Here is a 25,044-nt window from a genome sequence, read left to right as displayed (position 1 = left end):
GCATACTATAGTAATAGTATCTGCAAAAATCTTGTCAAGAAACTATTGCTGTTTTTAAAACCAGGGCTCCTGGAAATAAGCGTAAATTTTCACTCACCTCAAAATGTGGGAGTAGAAACCTTATTAAGGCATTTTATATCCATGTGACAACTTAAAATAATCAGAGACACCAATGGAAGCAATAGCAACCTACCAAATATATTTTGAAGCAGAACACAGCTGTTATACTAAATATCATGTCATTATTACTGCTCATAAAACAGAGATGAAGAAAGTGTGCAGTTTTATTTCACAGCACTAAAAATCCAAAACATGTTCTCAAATTCATCCCGTTAGTACCGTATTATTACAAAGCTGCATTGCATCCAGCGATTTGACAACTCAATGCTAACCAGAATTACAGTAGCAGTATTTACAAGAAGGAAAAAAAAAAATGAATTTGTCAGAAAGATTAGTTAAGCTTCAGACATTTAACAAAATAAAATAAATTTCAAAGGTATTTAAGGCCAGCATCCAAGAACACTGTGGGTATTTTTCATCAATGAAAGCTTCCAGTTTGAGAAAGGTTGCAAAGTCCCCGATAGATGACTGAGATGAGGTGTTTTGTCCAGAGCCATATGAAGGAAGAGAAAGCATTATTTTTCTTGCAGGACTTATTCAGGATGTGGTAATCTGCAATGCCATGAATATGGCAGCTTGTTCAAATACTGCTCACTGACTCAGCGCCCAACTTTATGGAAATATTTCAATCCATTTTAGTTTTCCTCTGTAGCATATAAGCAAATTTATACACTTACTAAATAAAAGGGTCATAGTGAAGTCACCTCCCTAATGGTAAGAATCAGTCATATGAACAAGTGCCTGAAACATGACCAAACACTTACATTGCTACAATTCTACATTTCCACACTGAGCCTCTAATTCTGCTAAAGGAGTGAGTCACCACATCCTTTAAATACGTATCAGAAACCAAATAGCATGTTTTAATTTTCAGTTAATTGCTGACAGCCACTGAAGATATATCTGTTATGCTGGAGGTATGGTGGACCTGTACTCCAAGGCAAAATAGGAAACAGCCTCTGGAGTCATCCTTGAAGCCCTTTGCACAGCATTTAAGCACACAATCAAATTGGTAATACAGAAGCAAATGGTACTTCACTGTAGAAGGAATTCTTTGGTTCCTCCACCTGGTATGGCACATGATCAAAAAAAATAGTCAAGTGCAGCATAATCCTCCTCCATAAGGAAGAAGGATATATCCTTCAAGTAAACATAATGTCCTAGAATCAGTCTCACTGAACTGACAACAGAAATCTTCCATTCATCTCCAGTAGTCAGGCTTTCACCCTTCTGTTCAAATAATGAATCATCACAGAAGACAGATTTACAGAAAAAAATATTTGTTCAAAGGTGGATTTTCTCACTCTTTTATCTGCTATTTACCAAAGTTAACTGCATTTCAACAAAGGTTCATTTCTTTGTAGCTTGCCTCAAATGTTGCAACAAAGTTTGTAGCAGGCATCTGTCACAGAAATTACTATCAGTTGACTTAGTCTCAAGATAGGATCATGTAAAAAAGGAGACGTGCAAAACTGATAAAGCAGTAAGTCATATGCCGGGGCTGACAGTTATCTGTCCTATATTCCTACATTTGTTTCAGCATCAATACTTCTCCCAAACCATTTCACCTGTTTCAGACAAAGAGCTGCAAAGCTAACACAGGCAAGTATTTCACTGGAATGTTAATGCTGAAATATCCACCAGTTTTAATCATATCTTCAGTGATCAGAACCTTGGCCTCCACAGAAATCAGTGTGCTAGTGAAACAGGGCCCCTATGTCCCAATGTCGGGAAAAGCCCTTAACTCAGAGTACAACAGTAAAACCCAGGTTTTCGATTGCTCCTTAACTTACAGATATGTAAGCCTTAAGTGCTTTTATACAAGCCCTATTAAAAAAAAAGTGACAAAAGTCTAAGTCCTCTAAGAAAAATAAAAAAATTATACACCAAGTTTAACTCCTCAGCTCTCTCTTTCCTGGTTTTGTTTTTGTAGCAGTTAAGTTCCCAGTTCTGAAGGTGGGCCTACAAACCAAAATGTTATATACCCTGTATATATATACCCTGCAGCAAATGCGGCTATCGGCGTTTCAGTGCACCTGACACCCTGTGGTAACTGCTTATACCAACCTTTCACCCCCTCCCCAGTAAACACAGCAAACTATACCTCACTTCATGGGGTGAACTATGGAACACTCGTTACAGAGCATTAAGTACACACTTAAGTGCTACCAGCACCATAAATCTACACCCTCATTTGCTTTGGGACAACTTGTTCACATAGCCATTTCCTTCTGGGCAATGAAGGAATTTTTATCCAGCTTACTACATTTCACACATTTCTGGACAATTACCTTCATTCTTCCTTTTTCTGCCACACTGCAGAGCTCTAAAATGCTTTCCAACTTTCAGTAGCAAGTGTCATATTTTACGTGCAGTTGCTTTAAACTATTACCAGTATTTGTATGCAACTGACTTCTTCAAAACCAGCTTCAAGAACACAGTGGCACACCAAATGTGTAAGGCCTACGTAACTGACACCGCATTTGGTGCTTTACAGCTAGCAGAAGTCAAGTCTCAGCCAGATACTTTTTACAGTCCAAAACCTGCCTGGATTTAGGGTGAGCAACAATCTCATTTCAGGCAGGAGGCTGGACTGGAGACCTGCAGAGGTCCCTTCCAACCAGAGCTGCTAGAAAAACTGTCAGCATCTGGACAGGACCAAGACTTTCATAGCCATAGCAGAGCCTAACCTAAATGCCCTAGCCCTAATCTTTAACACTAGAAATTGATGGTGTGAAAGAACTCACCAGATTACTTAGAGAACAACTGCTGCACCAACCAGAGCACCTTAATGGAAGAGTGGCTACTTCCCCTTGTTTTTCTATTTTTTTTGCCTTCTCCTTTTCCTTTTTCTACTTCTTTTTAAAGATAGTTTACTTACCCTGGAGGCTAACTTGCTATGCAGGATGGGTTGATGATGACGACTTTTAAGACTTAACTCCTTGACCCTTTTCAGGCAGGTAATGCATGCAGGAACATTGCAACTCCTGTTTTAAATGCCCAAGAAACAGATGTTCTCATGGTGCATTCCAGGCAGAAGCTGGGCAGCTGTGGAGAAGGATTATGTACAGTGTCCCTCCTAGAAGCTCAGGAAAAGGAGCAAAAAAGCGCACAGGTTTGAGTTATCTCATGCCTGCCACAGGAAAACAGTAGCTAGCAAAACAGGCAGCACAAAGCAATACTGAATCAGTGCAACCACCTTCAGCTCCGACAACAGAAGTTGCCCCAGCTCTTAAGTCCAGCTACAGAACATTTGTAAGAGAAATGACCAATGAAATTACGTATTCATTCATATAAACATACAAATACACTTCCTCTTGCAGCACATATGTTACAAATGCTCAACATCCCTGTTACAGCGTTTATGTAATTCTGCTTATGTAATAAATTAACAGTGCATTGAGCTGAGACAACCCATCAAATCTGCAAGTTTATAAAGTTAGCACAGCAGCAGCAAGTCATCAAAAGTGCTTGTTCACAACATCTGTCCAACAGAACCAAGATCAATTTGCAGAACACTCACTCCATTTCATTCCCTCAAAGCTCGTCAATAGCAGTAATATTAACTTTTGGTAATTCGCACTCTTCTTTGAAGTGGCAGTTTTCCAGGATGTCCTTGTAATAGTCCTTGAGGTCTGCATAAGTAGAGGTGGTTTCGTTTGAGTGATGAAACAACATCGGTTTTTCATTCAACAGCATCTGCACTTGGAATTCTTCTTTAGAGGTTTTCACTTGATCACAGTGGTAAAGCACAAATACCAGGTTGGCTGCATAAGGCACAATCCGGCCACTGCGAAATTTCCGATGCGTTTGTCTGATGTAATTGTTTGCCTTGAGGGGTTCATCATCTTTGAAGAAACCCATAAGGGCAAGCAATGGCTGAAGTGTCTCTGCATGTCCAACTTGTATAATCAGAGGTGAAGAAATGGGTTTTGAACTAAAAAAGAACAAGGTGCAAAGGATCAGCAAGAGCCTGTGCTTTAAAAACAAACATAGCAACATACTGCACAGCTGTCAGCAATGAAGGCTTAAAGAAGTAGACTTTGAACTCTAGTGCCAGATAAAAACCAGTTTGGGAATTTCAGTCTATTACAAACTTTTTTAAAAACATTCAAGCTTCCTAAATTTTGTCCCAATTGAAGGTATTGGCTCTTACATAAAAGGTAAAAAATTGTAATAAATGTAGCTAGGCTACAGCTAGAGCCTAATGTAAATATGGTAAACAAAAGCAAGAAACAGATTAATGGTGTGAGTGCATGTACTCAGTACATCTCTCCAACTCCCTGTGTGAGCCTAATCACTTGTGTTCTTCCCAGGTATGGGATGATCCAGCAATCATGCTATAGTTAATATATTGGTTTTGGATTAAGTAAGATTTTTAAATAGCATTGCCTCCTCCCATCAGGAACTTGAAAGAAGGGCAGCAAATCACCAAGCCAGCTGCAAAGCTCTGTTAACATACTAACCAAACCAAGTCCTTCATCTGATGTGACAGAGTGCCCTTCCACTGTCAGCACATGGGAAGGCTCAAGGACATCACAGTAACTCATTACTGGTCACACAGATCCACTGCCAATACATACAGCCATTCCTCCGCCACAGCCTGTTTGGAAAAACTCCCTGGGACTTTTTTTTTTTTTTAAACCAAATGAATTTTTTACTGTAAGTTTTACAGATTTGCTTTAGTACAAACCTACAGCTACAATATAACAGGTTTTCCTGGGATGCTGAGCTGCATTTAATAGGACTGATTAGAGTTAGTCCTTTTTTGTTGTTGTTGTTCCCTGGCAGATTCAAAAAGTACCTGAATGACAAAGTGTAATGAACTAATAAGTTAGGTCATCCAGGACAAAATCCACTTCAAAGACCAATGAATTATTATTAAAACGTACCCTTTATTCTTTAGTTATTCTAAATACTTCAAACTACACATAATTTTTAAAAGTCTTTTTAATAAGCTTCTGCCTAAATTAATCCAAGATGCAGTGAAAAGAAGCCCCCACATTATGATCATTTTAGACCTGGAAACTTTTAACGTTTTGAGCATTAGTTTTGCTAGATTTGAGGATCAAAAACCTTTTTCAACTGCTACAATAAAGGGTAAGTGACAATTCAGTTTCAAGATGCAAATTAAGCCTAAATAGAAACATATTGGGACATTAAGAAACTACAGTAAACCCCTACTACCCCCTGACCTAACTACAATCACGACTGCCTCCACAAGCAAACATATTACTGACTTAACACACAAACTGTGGCTTCCCCTGGCACACCACCACCAATGCAGGATTTTAAAGAGTGTTTCTTGCCTACCTCTGTGATCACCAATGCTTTTAACCAAGTATCATGCTAGAACAATAATTGTAATTTCATAGCAAAATACTGCCTTTCCCCGTGCTCCCTCCCCTGCTACTCCAATACAGTTCAGCTGTTTGGAAGGTCCATCATTTACCAAAGCTTAGTCCAAAGACAGCGATCCAGTCATTAGAGGAAAACAGTTGTCCCTCCACAATTTATTAGTCCAGATTATGAACAGGACTACTGCTATTACTAATTCTTGAGAACATCAGCTAGTCAAAAAGATTGTACTCCCCCAGCACGCTAGCCAACAAATTAAACCTCTGATTTGTACCACAACCAAAGCCTAAAACAAAGACAGTTTGTGAACAAAAGGTTACACATTGTTCAACCAAAGGAAAGATAAGAGCTGGCTCGCTGCAGAAGGAAGCATCAGGCAAGATAAAAATCCGCCCCTTGCTCCAGAGAAGGATGATGGCTTTTTGGGACCATCTCCAAGTGGCAGACAGAAGCCCACATCACTTGTTCTAGCACATGTAAAGAGTGCTTTCATGAGAGAGGTGAATCTTTGGCAACACTCCGGCTGCCAGTAAAGTCCACCCACAGATACGACACATCTTGATTGGCCTGAAAAGGAGGAGTCTCCTCTGCTCCAGCCTAATCTCTCAAGCAAAACTGAAAAATGTTTAACTGGAGGACTTGCCTGTAGATTCAAACTTTGATCAGGTAAGTAGTAATTCAGTCCTGGCACAGGATGGGGTCTGTACTACCAGCTCAATATAGCCTTGGTGTCTGTGCAGTCTGAAACACACCTTGCACCGCTCTGCTCCCTGGTGAGCCTGCAGCTCTTCTGACTGTACTCCTTAGACATGTATGCACATACACGCACATACTGTCCCTTTAGGCAAAACATCACTTTAAAAAAGTGTATCAGAAACCTGCCTTTGTTTCCTGTTCAAAAGCAGCTTTAAAACCACAGAAAGGTTTCATATGGAGGATGTTGCATTTTTTTCCACCCATGCCTTTGCTGCAGCAAGAGGCATACATTATTCACTACAGCACCTCTTCCAGCTCCTCAAAAAACATCAGTGGTTCTGCCTACATTTCTTGTTATTTATGACCCCTTCCTTCATTTTAAAGCTGTGAAGCTTTTGGATCCTTTGACCCCTTTCTCTTCCCTTCCCCCTCCTTTCTGTCCTCTCCTCTTACTCATTCAGCTAGTTCATTTATATCCTCTCCCTCCACACACACCTTCAGGGAAGTATTTTTAGGTTTTAGGACACATTCACATCCCTCCTGTCAGTCGATAAACAGGAACAGCAGCAAAACCCCACAAGCCTACAGAAGACGACAGAAGGCTATTCCTTTGACCTCCTGCAATTTCCAGCTCAGAGATCTCCTGGGCCTGATGTGGCTTCTATGTAATGTAGATTCAATGAATCTTTCCTCTGCCAAGACTCTCCTTAAATGTATGTACATTTCTAGCATGCACAACATCCTGTGGCAAGGAGTTGCACAACCTCACACACTGCTCGCTTTTTCTATTTGTAGATGCTATGTAGCATTTAATCCTTTCCACTTACAACTTTGCAATAATATTCTTTCCAATTTGAAAAATCCTACCTTAGTCACTCCACAATTTTTCCAAATGAGCTACATGTTTTTAGATCAGAGTATCAGAAATGCACGACACTCATGACAGTAAGCTACATTGTAAAACCATGCTGCACCGATGATGCAGTTTTCTTAATTCATGACATCTAACACCTTTTCTAATCATCTTACAGAATTCCATTCAAAGACACTTCCAGACAACTATAATGACCTCAAAACTCAGCTTCTGAGCAGTAAGTTGTCCCAGATTCTGCCTAACAGATGATAATCAGAATTTTTTTTACCATGTGGATTACTTTGCAATTTTCAAGCCCAGGTAGTTTCACAAGGTCCTTTTACAATGCTCCTAGTGGAAACAACTTATCTTAATTATCTTGAATAAAAGTGCTGCATTTGCAATGCCACTCAGCAGCCCAGATCTTTGCAGATCTAGCTCCACTAGTGACCTGCCTCCACTAGGAAGGAGAGAGAGAAAAAAAAAAAGAAAAAGAAAAAAAATCAATCTGCTATCCCTACTCTCCATTTCTTGTATTTTCGTTCATTTTTTTTACCCATGTAAGGACCTTCCCCCTTAACCCCAACTGCTTCATTTCTTTTGATAAGGAAACCTGTTGAAAGATGTTTGGAAATCACACTGTCTCCCAGAATGCTTGCTGATCCTTCCCAAAAGCTCCAAGAGGTATGTTTGCCTTTCAAAGAGCCATACTAACACTACTTTGTTATATCATATTCATCAAGGTGCTTATCAACACTAGCCTTCGCTGTTATTTCTACTAGACTGGCCTGTAATTATTACTCTCTCATGGAGCTGCTTTTTTCATTTTTCCTTTATTTAATGAATTGTTCTTAAATCATCACACCTGCCAGCCCCCCCCCCCCCCCCCCCAGCTTCTTGCCTGAAACCAATAAACACTGGCTCTTATTTCTGCTATTTCAAGTTCTTTTAGCCTCTTCAGCACTTACTATCACACCCAGCTCTAGCAATTCAGCACATTTTCATTTTGTCCCAGCTGCACACTCTTATACACATGCCTGCTTCCAAAGTAGTGGTCTGTATTTTACAGTTTACTAAGCAAGAAAGCTAGTACTGTAAATATGTTGCTGAAGTTTCTAAAGCAGGTGTTACATAGGCATTACTCACTCCACAGGGAGTGGATTTCACACACACACACCCTCCCAAAAAAAAGTTTCAGAGCTGTTAAGAAGAAGGGAAAAAAGTAACTTTCTGGTTATCAACACTGGCTTTAAGCAAGGTTTGGCTTTACTTTCCAGCTGATGTTAGCAGAAATCTTGGGATGGAAGTAAATCACAAAAAATACAGTTAACTTCATTAAAAAACCAGCAACACATACATTTCCAAAACAGGAAACAAATTATAGCATATACACCTGCACACAGAGAGAGGTTCTAACGAACAAGGAAAGAAAATCTTATGAAGACAAAACAAGGAATAAACAAAGCTCTCTTTCTCACTGTAACTTCAGATTTTATTTCACCTGCTTTAGTCTCATGAAATCCTCATCCAACAGGCCAAACTACCTTGGGAGACAAAGCAGACCCCTCCCACTGTATTATTTTAACAAGAATTAAACATGTTTCCTTATATGGTACAATCTGGAGTTTTCAATAGACTCTCTAACACATTATGTCACCAAAATCAGGAACAAGAAAACTCCTTAACCCAATGCAGCATTAAGAAGCAGGCATTCTTTATTGCAGCACTGGACGCACGGGGAATCATTTCACATAACACTCATGCCATATGTTTCATTCAAACACAATTATATAGTCCACACTTATGTGTTACATTTCTCAAAAAAATCATTCATTCAACAGGCAGTACTATGTTATTTAAGTCATGCATGCTCCTTACAGGTATCTCTGAGTCTTCTAAGGGGTCTCAAAAAACCAGTCAACACTATAGTTACAGCTGATTGATCACTGAACCTTAATTTACTTCCCTTATGTGGAGAGCCCAAGGAAAATCCAATTTTGTTTCGTTAGTTACATATACAACCACCTCCTCATTGATCACAAGTTTTAAAGGACTCTTTCCCTCTTAGCATAAAATTACACAATCAGGGTTGGTTAGTAATCTCTCTCCATAGTGATTACATTGAAACAAAAAATATAATTGCCATGCTAAAACAGACTATATAAAAAATACAATTACAAAGCTGAAACAGACTGTATTACATGGTAACAAGTATACTTGATTTCTCACCAGCACTGGATATCTGATTTCTAAGACTACTCAAGCACTCCTGTTCACTCTCTGGGGTCATGACTCCAGTTCAGATGTGGTTTCATATCATCTGATAATAACCATAAAAGTCACCATCGAGGTTAAAACAGCAACAGTAATATTTTTAATTATGGAAAAGATCACAAAAGATTGCCTCTTCAGAACACGTACACAGGCAAAGGTTACTACTGCCCCTGTTTCTGATAAAGTAAAGACAGAAGCGCAAAGCACAATCAACAAAACACTGATAAATTCAAAACAGTAGCAGAGGCTCATAAAATATTAAACAGAAGGCCTGAGGTTTCCACACTCTATCTTCTTGACGATCGATTAATGACTCAGCATCCCATGGAAGTATCAGACAAAGTTCTCAACGCTGTACTCTGACAAATGCCAACAATACTTCACTTTTTTCCTCCCTTTCATTTAATAGTAAATGACTTGGGAAAGCACAGTGATCAGTAGGAAAAAACCTATCTCAGAACAACTTTAAAGGGAGATGGAGAGGCTGTGCATAAAACTTTGCCACAAAATACTGTGTTTGTCTGAAAGCGATTGCTAGCAATTGGTTTCATATTTATTTCACGGAGCAGTTCCAAAGGAGCAGAACCAGCTGACTCTAGGCAGAACACAAGCAGGGTTCATTGAAGAGATATGTCAACTTCAGCTACTGAACTGTCCACTCTGTAACCTTCTATGTAAATCTGACCACAGCTGAAATTGAAGTTACTGAACAATTAATTCATCAGCACAATCCCAAAATCTCATTGTCACCATGGAAGAGGCAGCACCACAGAGAAGCACAGACATTGGATTTATCATTAAGACAAATTCTAGTTCTCCTTAATCTTAGCAGATTCGGGTTTAACACTGAATCTTCTGCATCAGCTCACCCATCCTCAAGAGTAGATCATTCCTACTCTTCCTAGGACTACAGATATATCACTTGAGATGTATAGTAGTGAACTCTGTTTCAACTAAAGTTTATTCCCTAAGCAGCTATGTGACTTTCAGCTAGAGATAACCAAAACCTCAAGAGATAGAGGGATAAGAAGAAACATTTCCTACAGCAAAGCTTAACTTGCCAGCCTTCAAACCTCATGTAAAAATCCCTCCAACAACTTCAAAGAAGGTAAGGTTTAACAACTATTTAAAAAGCAAGCTTAGACTACATTCTGCCTTTTTTCTTCCCCATATGAAAGCCAAGACAAAGGACTCAAAACTTTCTATTTTCAGCTATGGAATGAATTCTCCATCCCTCCCACCTCCCCCGTGATTTATTTCTGCAAAAAACAGCTCGAGGAACCTTAAATCTACAAGGAAACAGCAGAGACCGGGGAATGCAGTGACAGAGGTAGGACTCAAGAGGGCAGCGGAAATATTTAACAATGGCGCTGCTAAGTGTTATCACCAGTGGGAAGAATAAAAAGCAAAACCAAGTGTCTGTCAAACGGTATTAAGTCCTTATGTGTCAAAACTTACATCTTAAGTAGTAGAACAGAAAACAGCTGTGCTTATTAGTTTCCAGAATCAGTACCAACACAAGATGCCACCACAAATAAAAATTTCCTTCTTTTCCAACAAGAACATACATGAGCTCACTCATGACAAAGGCAAACTTGAAAGGCTGACCAGACTACACAAAACTCATTTAAAACCCTGCTTAAAAGGCAACAGCTCTTATGCAGTCCCACAGGAGTCAATCACCCAAAGCTAACTAGGCTTCATTACATTTCACTTCAGAGCTGCTGCTGTTTCAAAGGCTCTTTTGTGAATGATCCCACCACTCCATACCTCAGAGATTAAATGTGTTAGTGCAAAAGCATCGTGCTGATGCTAAATGTTGAACCATCATGACAAGCCAAAACCAAATCAGTAGGGTCATGCCACTCGTCAAACCCTTCCTGCCTAAGGTGAATACTGGTTAGGTCAGTTCATTTGCATTTTGGTTGTCTAGGTATTGTTTTGCTTTTTTTAATTCCTTAGATAAAAGAAAATGACTCTATAAAAGTTGCTGAGATATCTTTTCAGAGCAATCCTGAGCAAGCAAATATAAGGTAATTAATATGAGATTAAGCAAATTCTGGGAGGTTTAAAAGGCACAAGCAACATTTCAAATATCTAGTTCTAGCAGACAGATGAAAGGACATGCTTCCAGCGGAGGTTCTCTGGACTGCCCAGTCATATATCACTATAGAATTAGCAGATGAGGTGACAAGCACCTAGGACAGAAGCTTTCAACACAGGTTCTCCCAGTACCGCAAAGAGCCAGATGACATAGTGGAGACACCCCTGAAGTGGCCCCATACAAAAGGCACACAGAGCCACCCATGCCTCCATGCCCACTGAGAAAGCGACCCTGTGAGAAGCACAGTACCGATGCCTATGACCTGGCTCTGCAAGAACTGCTATATACCTTGAAGTCAGTCCGTGGTAGTATGCATGTGGCTACAAACTGCCCTGCACTTCAAATAATGCAAATTACACATCTACATGTCCATAGCCCTAGTTCTCCTTTGGAGCTGCTCTGCTACTGAGTGGGTGATCACACACACTGGTTTACAGCTCCCACCAAGGGACACAGGACATCCCAAGCCTGCCAATGCACCCAGAGAGCCAAGAACCTGCACTGTGCAAACATGGGATCCCAGCAGCAAGAAGGAATTTTTATTAAAAGAAATGACTGAACAATTTGGGTCTGAGCAAAAAGGTTTTTCTAAATCAAATTACATCATTTGGACTGCATACGTGGAAGCTTTTTGCTCTATTCCCTTTGTACATACTATAAAAAGATAGTTTTGAACAGTTAATTGTTTTTATATTATATATTGAATTCTTTTGTACTGAGTCATAGGTCTGAAAGGAGTGATTAGGGCACAGTAGTAGATCACTACAGAAAGGTTATCAATTGTGTTGCGAACTGACCTCCTAACAGGAAGGCAAATTACATGAAACAATAAAAGCTGCCAATAAATTGGCAATATTAAGTTGTTTACCATATGGCTTAGCCTGGTATAACCACAAAGATAACCTTCACTTGATCTTGAACTCTGTTCAAATAAGTCATTGTTAAATATCTTGAATCTGCTGACTCTCAGAGGAAACCACCAAATATTTTGCAACGTGCATGTGCAGCTAGGTTAGTATTTTCAATCATTAGCCACATACTTTAAATATTGAGATGGCTGCACAAAGCATACGTCCCAACTTCCAGAGCCTTACAATCATCCATTCGGACAGCACAAGTAATAACAAGTATTTCATATTCTCTTTCACGAGTAAGAAAGGCAGACTTGTTAAATATCTGAAGCTACAAGAAAAAAGTATAAAACAGCTTTAATGAATATCCATTATCCTTAAAGTGTACCAGAACCAATTTTCAAATCCACCCCTGCCCGAGTGTGTAGCTGTTAAGGGTTTTTTTTTTTTGTAAGATTAGCAAATTCATATTGCATTAACTACCAAAATACACAGATTTCTCATCAACACACGGAGTTCCTGTTAGCAGAAGAGCACTCCCAGATCCCAGATGTAAGGCTTACCTGGGCATCCCACAGAAACCTGAAACTGAAAAGCAATGCACATTTTTACTCCTTCTATGTACAGTTTTCCTACTGATCCATACCATATGCTGCAGCAAGAGGGGCTTCCTCCTGTGACCATAACATTACCCCTTTCTCCTTCCAAGTTCAGTGTGCCACTTCTCCCAACAAGATGTCCTGGTTTAACCCCAGCTGGCAATTCAATATCATGCAGCCGCTCACTTGCTCTCCGCCCCCCCCAGCAGGATGTGGAAGAGTCAGGAAAAAGGTAAAACTCATGCGCTGAGATAAGAACAATTTATTATTAATATAGTATTTTATTTTAGTTAATAACTAATGAAAATGAGAGAGACAGAAAGTGGAATAAAATACAAAAGGAAAAAACCCCAAGAGATGCACAGTGCAATTGTTCACCACCTGCTGACTGATGCCCAGCCAGTCCCTGAGCAGCGACTGGCAACCCCTGGCCAGCATCCCCTGGTTTATATACTGAGCGTGATTTTCTACAGTATGGAATATCCCTTTGGCTAGTTTGGGTCAGCTGTCCTGGCTGCGTCCCCTCACAACTTCTTGCGCAAATCCAGCCTTCTCGCTGGCAGGGCCCAAGAAACTGAAAAGGCTTTAACTTAGTAAAAACTTCACTTAGCAACAACTAAAAACATCAGTGTGTTATCAAAATTATTCTAATACTAAATCCAAAATACAGTATTGTACCAGCTACTGAGAAGAAAATTAACTCTGTCCCAGAAGAGTTACAGAAGGCAAGAAGCCAGTGAGCAATGGGATTGAGCTAGCAGTCCCAGCTGTCCAATGCAACACACAGCCCAGACATGCCTTTTGAGGAGGGATGAGGGGCCCATGGAATCTGAGGTTATTCCTACCACCACACCATGTTAGGCTGGGGAAGGCAGGGGGCAGGCAAGGAAGTCACAGTAGATTTTGATCACTTGCTGTAGCCCATCTAAGAGCCACAGAGAACTCAATGGCTCTTCTGAGGTAAGCTAATATTCGCCGATTGCTCCTCTACATCCTCATGTTGAAGTGACTCTAAATATCACAGCTTTGGGAAATGGGACACTTTCTGTGTAAACAAATGCTGACTGGTAAGAGCAGCCTTTCAAGGATTCTTCCAGAGTAGCCCAACTGCAAGTGCACATGCACGCACATATCACTACCTGGCAGTTATACCAATATAGTGAAGAGCTGGGACACTTTTTGGTAAGGCTTAAGCTGCAGTGAGGGGAAAAACAACAGTTTAGTGATGGGTATTTCCCCATTAGCTTCTTTGCCACACAGTTGCATAGCCTGACTGTATTTTCTGTCTGTAGCAGGAAGACTTGGGAAAAAATGCAATTCTGTCTTCACAAAAATAAAGTGCTTTAAGGTCTAAGACAGCTGCCCAAGTATGCCATTTCAGTACAAGTCATCTGGTTTAATGTATATTCAACTCTTGTGATAGAATTTTTTTTTCTTGTAATTAAGAAAATACACAAGGCAGAGTGAGTCCTGGCCCCCAACATCTCCCAGGAATGTGACCATGACATTTCCTGACAGATTGGTAAGAAGGTATGGAGGAACGTGATCCTGAAAGGCCCACTGGAACTGTGGTAAGGTTTCAAGAAGTAGATGCTTCCTACTGATGATTTAACATTTATTAGCCATTTATACCTTATTGCTACCGAGGGTGCAGAAGAATAGGGTCCATGCATGGGTGTGCTAACAGTAGGTGGTCACTAACACAACTATCAATAAATTCAACCTCAGACCCAAATTCCTGAACAGATATTCCAACACCTTTCCAAAAGCTGTCCAGATGGGGGATAGCTGACAAGAGCAATCATAGTGAAAATCCTTATTGGAGCCTCCAAAACCATCCTGCCGTACAGCAAGACCTACGCAGAAGAGAATATTGCTATTTAAACCAAGAATTCTGTTGGAATTCCTGTGATGAAAGATTCTAAAAACGTCTGAAACTTTTGCACTGCAAATTCAAGATGGGACTAATTAGCAACAGGTATTTATTACAACCTTCATCATTTTCTTAATGATAGACTAATTAGCAGAAGGTATTTTCCCCAGAAAAAAGAAAAGGGAGCTTTAACAAGGCAACTAAATAAGGCAACTAAGTTCAGTGAGCAATCAGATTGCAAGGTTAAGAATCACTTCATGGAAGAAACAGGGTTACAATAAAAGCAAGGTTTCTTTTTATAATTCAGCTGAAACTAGAAACTAAAACAGGAAAAAGCTATTGAATATAAATACTTAAAAGCATGCTACAAAAATGCAGCATTGTCAACACTGTTCCCCACTGCCAAGCCTGGAGCAGAACAGATAATCCAGATCTCTCAGCTTCTCGCTCAAACACAAATGCTCCTCCTACTTTTGGAGAGCCCAACCTAAACTTTCAAGAAAGAAAAGAGGACTTGGAGCCAAGATAATCCTCTGGAAGTAAATTCGTTGTTCTTAAATTTTTAAGGCGAACAGCCAGTTACAAATCAATGTTAAACATCACGAAATTGAAAAAGCATTCCACTAAAAGACATTTCATCCTCAAAGGTTCATTTTCTGACTAACGAACTGCTGCAAAAGTATACCATTAAGTATACCATTAAATAAATACCATTAAAAAAAGATGCACATGCATATGCACAACAAAATATTTTCTACTGTTATTAACACAGGCATATTTTATTTGCATGGCTTCTTGTTTTCATTTGTACTCTTATATTGCCGTGCGATCCGGGATAAGCCCCTCTCCCTATATAAAAGCAGCATTAGGTGCACCTCTGCTCCCCAGATCGCAAGAGACACGAGCTGTTCGACGCACAGGCTGTGGCAGATTTCCACATATTAAGCGCACCGGGTTACCCAGTTCAGGTCACACTCAAGTCTTCAGTGCTTTAAGAGCGCCACCTTACGTTGTGGAATGGAGTGACATGCTCCTTTTGTGCAAGGCAACGCACTTCAGCAGCTTTCAGCTCCCATTTCGGGTGATGCCGCTGAACTGATTGCTCACCCAGCTTTGAATTCTGCAGAATTTTTAGGGTTCCAATCCTTTACACACACACATAAACTCACTGTCTTCTTCCCTCTGCGGTGGCAACACAACACGAGAACGCCAGAGATTGCAACTGAACCTTTGCAGCCAAAGCTGAGAGACAAGGTGAAGTTCTCTCAGTCCTTTAGTGCTCTGCCTCAGGCGCACACTCTTCCCCTAGAAGCCTGCTGCACCTTGTAGTTTAGTGACTGCTGATCTAGCTCTCAAATTGGATTTACAGATAACTATTTTTTTTCAGCTACAGCTTTATTTTTTTATTATTAAACTTACAGGAAGATCTTAAACACAGTTGAGACAGCTGCAACTAGTGCATGTAATTTAAGGACTGAAAAGCTGTCATTCAAAAACTAAATTACCCTAAAAAGAAACAAAAGTGATCCTTACATGAGTCAAGCTACACTTAGAAGTTGTTTTTCAGATTTCAGAAGAACAGAGGGGTCTTAAGGGCCTTGCTTGTTTGTTTTTCTGTTAACCTGCACTTCCTCCTGATCTTACCATTCCCAGTTCTTACTTTGTAGACAGACACAGAGCACATGACCGAGGTAATCACAGCAGTGTGCCTGTCAGTCTGTTAAGAGTTGGGTATTAATGAGCCATGCCCTAATGTATTTTTCATTTTGCTCTCTAATAGGCTGAAGAAAAGCTACAGTGAATAAATGTATTTAAATGGTAATCTTAGCATAACCACTGCTTTGACTTCACCATTACCAAAGTGAGAGCTATCAGAGTCTTAAATTTCCACTTTTCATTCACAGCAACTCCTCTCCAAAGCCAAACTTATTTTACTTCGCAACTTCCAAGTTTTAACCTATTCATGGCAAAATGCAGAGGTGTCTCCTCTGTGCTGGCTGGTGCACAGCACGGTTCAAGATTCAGAAATGCTCCTGATTGTGCTGCCACCCAACGCAGCAGAGTCCTGTACGCTCCCATCCTCAGCTCTCATTTCCAACCCTGTATGGCCCCTTTCCCTGCACTCACACAATTATCAGAGCAGGACCAAAGCACTCATCTGGATACAAGTGTTGGAAAAGTCTGTGTGTGCATCTCAACGGCAAATTTTCAATGTATTTACCTTCTTGCATACTAATCTGACACTGTTAAAACAGACAATTTAGTTTGATTTTCCAGGTGAATCCCAAAAGTAATTAAGATAAACAGTACTTGCACTGTTTACCTAGTGGTAACTCCCCTTTAGGTGAAAGAAACCATGCCATGTATTTAACATGAACTCTTGAAGTGACAGGGATGTTGAGGTCCAGTGATGAACACAGGGTCTCTCTCCGAATCCCACACTAGGGAACAGCAAAAAACCCATCTGACTGAGAATTATGTTTCAACTGACCTAACACAGTTGTTCTACCACTGTTAATGTCCAGCTTGGATCCTCAGTCAGTGAGCTCCTAAAAGAACCAAACTTCTTTGCTCCCTTCTCTACTATACAATGGTAATAACCAACTTCATTGGTTCATTCCTCCAACCCAAAATATTAATGCTACTTCTGATTTCAATCTGCGAACTAAAAGGGGAAGAAAAAAAAAAAAAAAAAGGTCTTCCAATGGGTTATCATGGAAAAAAGTACATACAGCCAGCCTCGAATACCTATGACTCATGCTTTTCTTCCTGAAATATCAAAGTTGTTAAAATGCTGCTATGTTAGGTAGATCTACTTTAATATATTGAATATAGAAATAAAGTCCCAAGGATGCTATGCAAGAACATCCACCACATGTAACTAATATTTACATATTAACACCAAAGCTCAATTTTCTGGTTGTAAGTTAAAAGTTACTTATAAATTGGTTTCTGTCACATTGTATTTAATGGCACAATATGTATACAATCCTACAATCATATCTTGATATCATGTACTTTTATAAATATTCCCACATTTATCTGCTATGGTATTAATTCATGTGACTGATCACTGAACAATGAATTTATAATTCCTCAGTTTGCACAAGAAACATGCACATAGGTTGTAAATTCATTCTCATATGAATGCACAGCATTTAAGGCTAAAACAGCTCTCAAAAAATTTACCAGCACATGAAAGTAAATACAGGTAATTATGACACAAACAACCCAAGCCATATCTGAAGTGTTTGTTTCCTCCACATCACAACAGATCTCAGTTTCATTCCTATCTTACTCCTCCCCATCACACCGATTCATGAGACAAGATCAGCACCAGATACTGAACCATGACTCATGACTGACACCACCAGCTCATAGGAGTAAACAATACACAAAAATAGCACAGGCATCTCATGTCTAATTTTTAAGCAAGTATAGGGATGGCTATATCCATGACACTACAAAGGCAGTTTTGAGGACTGCACAACTCAGTGGATGGAGTACCACTGCTAGTGTTCTTTCTCTGACACAAAGTGACTGTTGTCAACTCATGGCAACAGATGAAGACAAACCGCCATTTGAAGACATCTGGTTACTGTATCCTCAAGCTAACTAACAGGTACTTGTAAGGCCTAATATATTCCTCCAGCTACAGTGTTGTTCCCAAACTACAGCTTTGCTTTAAAAGAATAAGGATGGGAGACTAAATATCCTAAACAGAGTTCTCGGACTGGCTGGTGGAACTACAGACTTTGGATCATGGAACAAATCAAGACACCAGGTATATCGCCTAAAGTCTGCTCTCCCCTAGTCACAACAAAGCAGGTTTGCTGTTGCAGCTCTGGCCTCTTGGATCCTGCAACAGACTGTTCTGGTCTAGAATCACTGTTTGGAACAATCTCTAATAATTATTTTTCCATAATTACATTTCAACACCTTTAACCTGAACAGAAAAAGCTTTACTAACACAAGAGACTCAAATCAAAACACATGCAGAAAGAAAGATTACCACACCAAAGTGCTTAAGTAACCAGGTAACAGAAAGTATCATAGGGATGCTTTCAACCCACAGTCTTCCATTTTCACCACAAATTATTTTTAACAAGGACATTTTAAACAAAACGGTCATTGTTTTAACTCAATGGCCTCTTCTCAAACTATGCAGGGAGAGAACATCATTATCAGACACAGCAGCTGGCTGTCCCTTGCAGACCTGTGTGGATGAGTAAGTTAAAAGATGGAAACACATTAGCTGGGACAAGAGCCCCAATGGAAGAAAAAAAACATATACTCTTCAAAGAAATGCTGCTCTATTAAAAAGTTTATTATCTCCATTAATATTCTCCTAGGTCAAACTCTCCTAATGTTACATCTGGAAGTAAAGTACTTTTATTTACATTAAATCCAACTCAGGATTGACCACAGAAAGCCTGCAGCCAAAGCACAACAGCCTTTTTATTTACCTTTTGCTCTCTTCCACCGCTTTGTCCAAATGCTGGAAGATATCTTGGAATAAAATGCAGCTAGAGCGACTATTGATGTCATAGCCATATCCCCTCTTCCAGTATTGCTTCAGATCATTCAGGTATTCCAGTACCTAAAGTTAGAGTTCACAAGTATTTATTATTGCACTAAGGGAAAACAAAAACTCCACAACCTGGAGTAACAATGCTGCCACACACTGCACAAGATCAACAACTCTTCCACAGACACACATGTCCCCAAATATCAAGGCTCCAGTTGAAACTGCCTCAGCATAAAACCACACACAAAAGATCAAATTAAAGAGATGTCAAATCCCACATTTTGTCTTGGATCAGTCCTAGGGAAAACAGCAGGCACGCTTCCCCAGGCTTCAGTAATTTTCAGCCCAGGGCTTTGAGCTCTAAAGTGGTTTTCTACAAAGTCAGCAGACTTCAGTGGATTCTCTCCTGCAATAACTCAGTCTCCCCTTTGAACATACCAAGTTTTAGCCTTAATAGCACCCAGCAGCTTGGCTACACATTGTTAACTCTGCTGTAAACCTGCCTGCTACTACCTTCATTTGGTACCCATTCTGTACTGCACATGACAAGACAACCACTACCACCGCTTTTTTAGCATTTCTGGTTTTGCCTTATGAAGGTCAAAGATCCTTAGCTTAGTTAATCATTCTTCAGATGGAATCAATCCCATACCTTTAACTCAGTTTGTCTATTTCTACATTCTAAAGACGTGCACACATCCCAAAAAGACAGAACTGTGCCTTGGATTTATGTAAGAGCACACAATGCTCTCCTCCTTGTCTGTTCCTTTTCTTACAATTTTTCCAGCATTAAAGTTGGGGGGGGGGTATTTTTGTCCATTAATTTTACTTAGTTGAGCAGCCATTTTCATGGATCTATACCATCAAAATTTCACTTCTCAGTGGCACAATGAATCTGAGAGACGGCCACCACATATACGAAGCTTCAACATCTCACCCCTCATGCAGCGCTTTACAGTGAACACCATCTACCACTGTACTGCTGTGTAATTCACCCTCACAGGGTCCCCCTGCAAAGCCTCTCAAACACCCCATATTCTTACTGTCCCAAGTAACTCCATATAATCAAGAAACTTTCCCACCTCACTGCTAAGTTACCTCTAATCTTCAGCAGAACAGGCCTCAACAGAAGTCCACGGTGACCTTCTTTGAGAGGAGAGCGTTTACTCCTAATTCCACTGCCTACCCTTTAACCAACACCTATCTAAGTAGACATCTCCCCTCTTTCCCAGGGTGCTAAGTTTCCTTAAGAGCTGCAGGAGGAGGCCTTACTGACCATCAAAAGGTACATAAGGTACTTTTTGAAAGGAGAGGAACCAATATAAATCTCAGTTATCTGGGTTCTACTCTGTTTATTAACAGGCATTAGGTTTAGAGATCTGATAGTCCCCAAAAGCATATGAGAAGTCTCACAGGACCTAGAAGACCTTATTTGATGTCCTCTGGAATCAAGGCATTATACCATATGATTATCATATGCAAAACAAAGCTGTCCAAAGCATTTCTGAGGTCACAGAAATGAAAACATTGTATGAATTAAGCACAATAAGAAAAGACAATTTTAATCAGGGCAAATCAAGACGGCACCAGTACTTAAGTCTGGATAAAGAAGGGTATTTCAGTCTTGCTGCTTGATTAATCCAGAGCTCTTCGGAGACCAAAGTAGTATTTCATTAGTTTGCAGAATAAGGGGCACACAGCTTAGAACTTTTGCCTGTGCAATGAGTTATATCTGAATACTAAGGCATCTTTTGAAGGCTTCTCAAATATCTCTCCCATTTAGGACATACAAAATCGTAGAATAGTTTGGGTTGGAAGGGACCTTAAAGATCATCTAGTTCCAACCACCCTGCCACAGGGAGGGACACCTTCCAGTAGACCAGGCTGCTTAAAGCCCCACATACCTTGGCATCTTCTTCACTGAAGAGTGAACACCATGGGGAGGTCACATTTTTTATAGCCAACTCATATGAGCAGGTGAGAAAAGCCACTTGAACAAGATCTGCAATAAAACCATCAAACAAGCAAAAAATAAAACCACTACTACAGAAGTAGCAACTTTCTCTCAACTTGCCTCTAAAATGAAATGCGATTGCAATTTAGCAATGCAAACAACTTAATCCAATAAATAATCACCAGTTCGAAGGCCCATCACCAAAAATAAGCAGTTTTCAACAGAATTATTGCACAGAACCCAAATTTGGGACTGCAAGCTTTTCACATTACACTGCTATGACGGGAAAGAGCATTTCACATTAAATGCTGCATGTCTGCTGATGTACATGCTATAGCTGTCAACCGCTAGTGTGTCTTCCTCACCACAAAGGACAAAAGAGTGAACACAGGGAAGATGTGTCTGTTCAATGCAGAGCGGTCTTTGACTACCATTACTCACTCTCCACATTGGCAGCTGAGCTTGAACAGCAGTGTGCTGCAGCTTTGGGATTGCAGCTTTATGGGCACACTACAAACAGCAGCAACACCTGTTTGCGAGGGCTCTCCCACCACTTGACCACACAGGGAAACTTAGCACTGCTCTAGACAAGTATTCTACAGGGTAGAGGTCCACCTTTTCCTGAGATTATTTGTGCGTTTGAATTGTAATAGGTTTTATAAAAGCTACACCTGCTTGACCAAGCAGAATTCAAAGAACAATACTCATATCCCTCTGAACAAAGGGAAAGCTGATTTCATCTCCTGGAAAGGTATTTTCAAACATCTTTTTCTTCCGAACACCGACTAGCAAGCATTTGAAGCATTTTTTACTGCAACACCAATACATGTTTACAGGCTTGTGCATTTAATTAGGTACTGTGTCTCCAACTTACAGCATATTTTAATTGCCTGCTCTACATTAACTACATGTCTTGGAAGTTGTTCTCAGCAGGCTCAGAGCCTAAGCCACCTGCAACAGGCGGTCATTACCTGCGTTTATGTCCTCCACCGGCAAACACAAGGCACTCGCGACCTTCTCCAAGACCTTCCTCATCTCTGGCCCCTCTTTGAAGGCATTCACCTGGCACATCGCCGTGTCGTTCTCCTCCACCAAGGCTACAAACTTGGCGCAGTGATCAAAAAAACGCATCAAGGAATCATTAACTTCAACTTCTTCCTCTGAAAGCAAACGTAGGCCTCAGAGACACGGCCAGTGCAAGCACCACCGCACCCGGGGCTACCGGGGCCCGGCCACCCAGACACCCTCCCGGGGACCGTCCCCCCACCACATGGGTGTCCCCGGGGGGGACGCAGGGTGCCTGGGGGTGGGGGCCATGGGTCTGGCCCCACGGCTTCCATCAGCCCCGGGGCCCCCTCAGCGCGGGCACAGGGCTCCCTCGGGGAAGGGGGGGGTCGGTGTCCGGGTTTACCGTCGCTGTCGAGGCTGAGGGACGGCCCGAGCCCGCTGCGGAAGGCGGCGCCGCTCTGCAGACAGCGGTGCTTGGAGCTGCTGGCCAGCACCAGGCGGCGGCGGGCGGCGAAGAGAGCGGGGAAGCGGGCGGCCAAGCGGCGGGCCAGGTACTCCATGTCGCGCCGGCCCTGCGGCGCCAGCCGCCCGTCGAGGCTCTCCTCGTACCACATCCGCCAGGCAGCCAGGTCGGCGGCGGCGGGGCAGGCCGCGGCGGCGGCTGGCCGGCGGAGAAGACGGGCGTGCAGCTCTCCCAGACGGCGGATCTGCCCGGTCGTGGGGTAGCGGGTGCCGTGGCGGAGCACGGCGCGGAGCTGCAGCGGTGCGCAGGCGGCGGGCAGCCGCGACCCGGCCGCGGCGGGGCCCAGCGACAGCGGGTCGCGCACCAGGTGCGGGTTCACCTCCTCATAGCGGGACTTGGTGCCGAAGTAGCCGCTCAGTCCCGCGCTCGCCGCTACCAGCAGCAGCGGCAGGAGGAGAAGAGCGGCGCCGGGCACCGGTGCGGCCAGCCGGCGCGGCGCCATGGCGGTAACTGCGCGGCTCCCGCAGGAAGAGGCGGAGCGGAGCCGCCGTCCCCCGCCTTCCACTTGCCTCTGGGGCCGCGCCGCAGCGCGGGGGCTGGTAGCCCGGCGGGGTGGCGGCCGGGCCCGGGCGGGGCTGCGGGGGCGGCAGAGGCCCTGGTGGAGTCAGGAGGGCGGCTCCCCTCGGGCCGGGCTGCCTCCCCCCAGCGCTGCACCCGTGCGTTAAAATACCTTCTTGCCCCATTTCGGGCCCTTCGCGACGCTAAAGACCCTGATCCTCTCCCCTCTTTCACCTATTTGGGCAGGGCTTGGCCCTCAACATGGGCCATATTGTCCTTCTCCACACCAGCCAATCCATTAGGCAAGTGAGGCCAAGAAGGGGCTTTCAAGACTGTGTTTGGCTCTTTTTACCTAAAAGCCGTTAAATACCACTCAAAAGTACAGGCAGCGCTGCTGTGGGAGGGATTGTGGGCCGATGCTGCCAAGGATTGCCCTGCAGGTCAAGGGCGATGTGGGGTGTCAGGTCTTTTTAACACGGTTTATGGGTACCCAGCAGGAGCGGGTTCAGGTGGAAACACGCAGCTGTGGAAAAGACAGGAGTGAGGGTATGAAGTTTGCAGCTGGGGACACTTCCAGCCAGGCGCGGTGTCTGGAGAGCCACCAGTGCTGGTTATAATTCTCACATCCTGCTGGCACCACTGGGGGTATGGCATGACGGCACTGTAATGACCTATCCAGAAAAGCTTAGAAAGGCTTAGCAAAGCAAAGAATAAAAAGAGGCATCCTGTGGATAAGCCTGAGCATGATGGTGACTCATCAGGTTATAAAACAGTTTGGGCTAAAGCCTAAGCAAAACATCCCCAGTGCTGATGATACCCATTTCCAAGAAACCCCTCACTGCTGTATAGGCATTGGCTTGTAACTAATGAAACTGAGTTATCTGTAGGAGAAGCAAGGCTTGAGGTTAACAAAAACATCTCAAGTCTCAGGAAAAGGGCTTAGCTTTTGGCCTGCAGCATGTCCTGGGCAGACCTATGTTTTATACGCAGAAAGATCAGTTACTTTACTCCCTGCCTACACAGTCATGCTATTGGTCATACAGCTGAGAATTTTCACTGAATAAATAGATTTTCATTATATATTTAGCCAGCTAGTGAGATTCTATTGGAAAGTATGTCTCACCGGTCTCCCACCTCATCAATAACCAAAACAAAGTGTTAATGCAGTGATATGCTAAGGCTCGAACAGTTAGAGTAGGCAAAGCCTTTAGAGCTGAGAGAGAAAGGGGAAAGAAAAGTATACGAACAAGTTAGTGTTTTAAAGCTTCTGGGTGAAGTTATGGGCTCTCTGTTGAATCAGAGTGGTGTGACAACTGTCTCCCAGTGATGTACAGGGCTACTTGCCATGTATCCTGGTAGCTTTGGGAAAGGAAATATAGTACAGTATGCAAACTAAATTATCTTGTTGAAGGCTTTGGCTCAACCCTCTGTAGTGTGAAAGGTTACTTCTTATCAAGCACAATGGAGACTTTTAGTGTATATAGCAAAATCACTGCTGACAGTGAGGATTTTGTTCTGTATGTTTCACAGAGATGCAACTAATAAGGGGTTGGATTTGTGATCTCTTAATACCTAGCAGCAAATAATGTCAGCTGTCAACAACTTAACCTCACTTGAGAGGTAATGCACTCAGTTGTTCTGTTGGGGCTTCTGTTTCAGCTGCCCCTCAGTCACAGTACAAAGTACTTCACTGTTTCTGTCACTGTTTGCGGCCTGCTTGTCCGAGCCTCGCCCAGCATGCTGCTTTTTCTGTGCTTGGGTCCTGGGGCAGTTGCAGGTAGACACCAAACAAGTACAGTGCTGAG

At 42.1% G+C, this 25,044-nt stretch overlaps 2 protein-coding genes across 3 annotated transcripts in view; both read right to left on the bottom strand.

The window, feature by feature from the left end:
- Window positions 1–3,121, bottom strand: part of PAPSS2 (3'-phosphoadenosine 5'-phosphosulfate synthase 2) — a 48,812-nt gene extending 45,691 nt beyond the window's left edge. Inside the window, exon 1 of one of the 2 annotated variants that reach the window (XM_055793783.1) lies at window positions 3,002–3,121. The gene's annotated coding sequence lies outside the window, so the exon portion shown is untranslated. The remainder of the gene's footprint in view (window positions 1–3,001) is intronic. The other variant, XM_055793781.1, reaches the window with a different exon arrangement.
- Window positions 267–23,213, bottom strand: MINPP1 (multiple inositol-polyphosphate phosphatase 1). The gene is made up of 5 exons (XM_005242592.4): window positions 22,622–23,213; window positions 22,182–22,370; window positions 21,161–21,258; window positions 19,195–19,328; window positions 267–4,057 (listed from the first exon to the last, which is right to left on the bottom strand). The coding sequence occupies exons 1-5, from the start codon at window positions 23,181–23,183 to the stop codon at window positions 3,658–3,660; spliced, it is 1,383 nt and encodes a 460-aa protein (XP_005242649.2). The 5' UTR covers window positions 23,184–23,213; the 3' UTR covers window positions 267–3,657.
- Between the last annotated feature and the right edge of the window lie 1,831 nt (window positions 23,214–25,044).

Source organism: Falco peregrinus, chromosome 1 (assembly GCF_023634155.1).
Source record: "Falco peregrinus isolate bFalPer1 chromosome 1, bFalPer1.pri, whole genome shotgun sequence".
In the NCBI taxonomy this organism is placed as follows: Eukaryota; Metazoa; Chordata; class Aves; order Falconiformes; family Falconidae; genus Falco; species Falco peregrinus.
The sequence above is the reverse complement of the archived record's forward strand: the minus strand, read 5'-3'. Positions and strand labels throughout refer to the sequence as shown.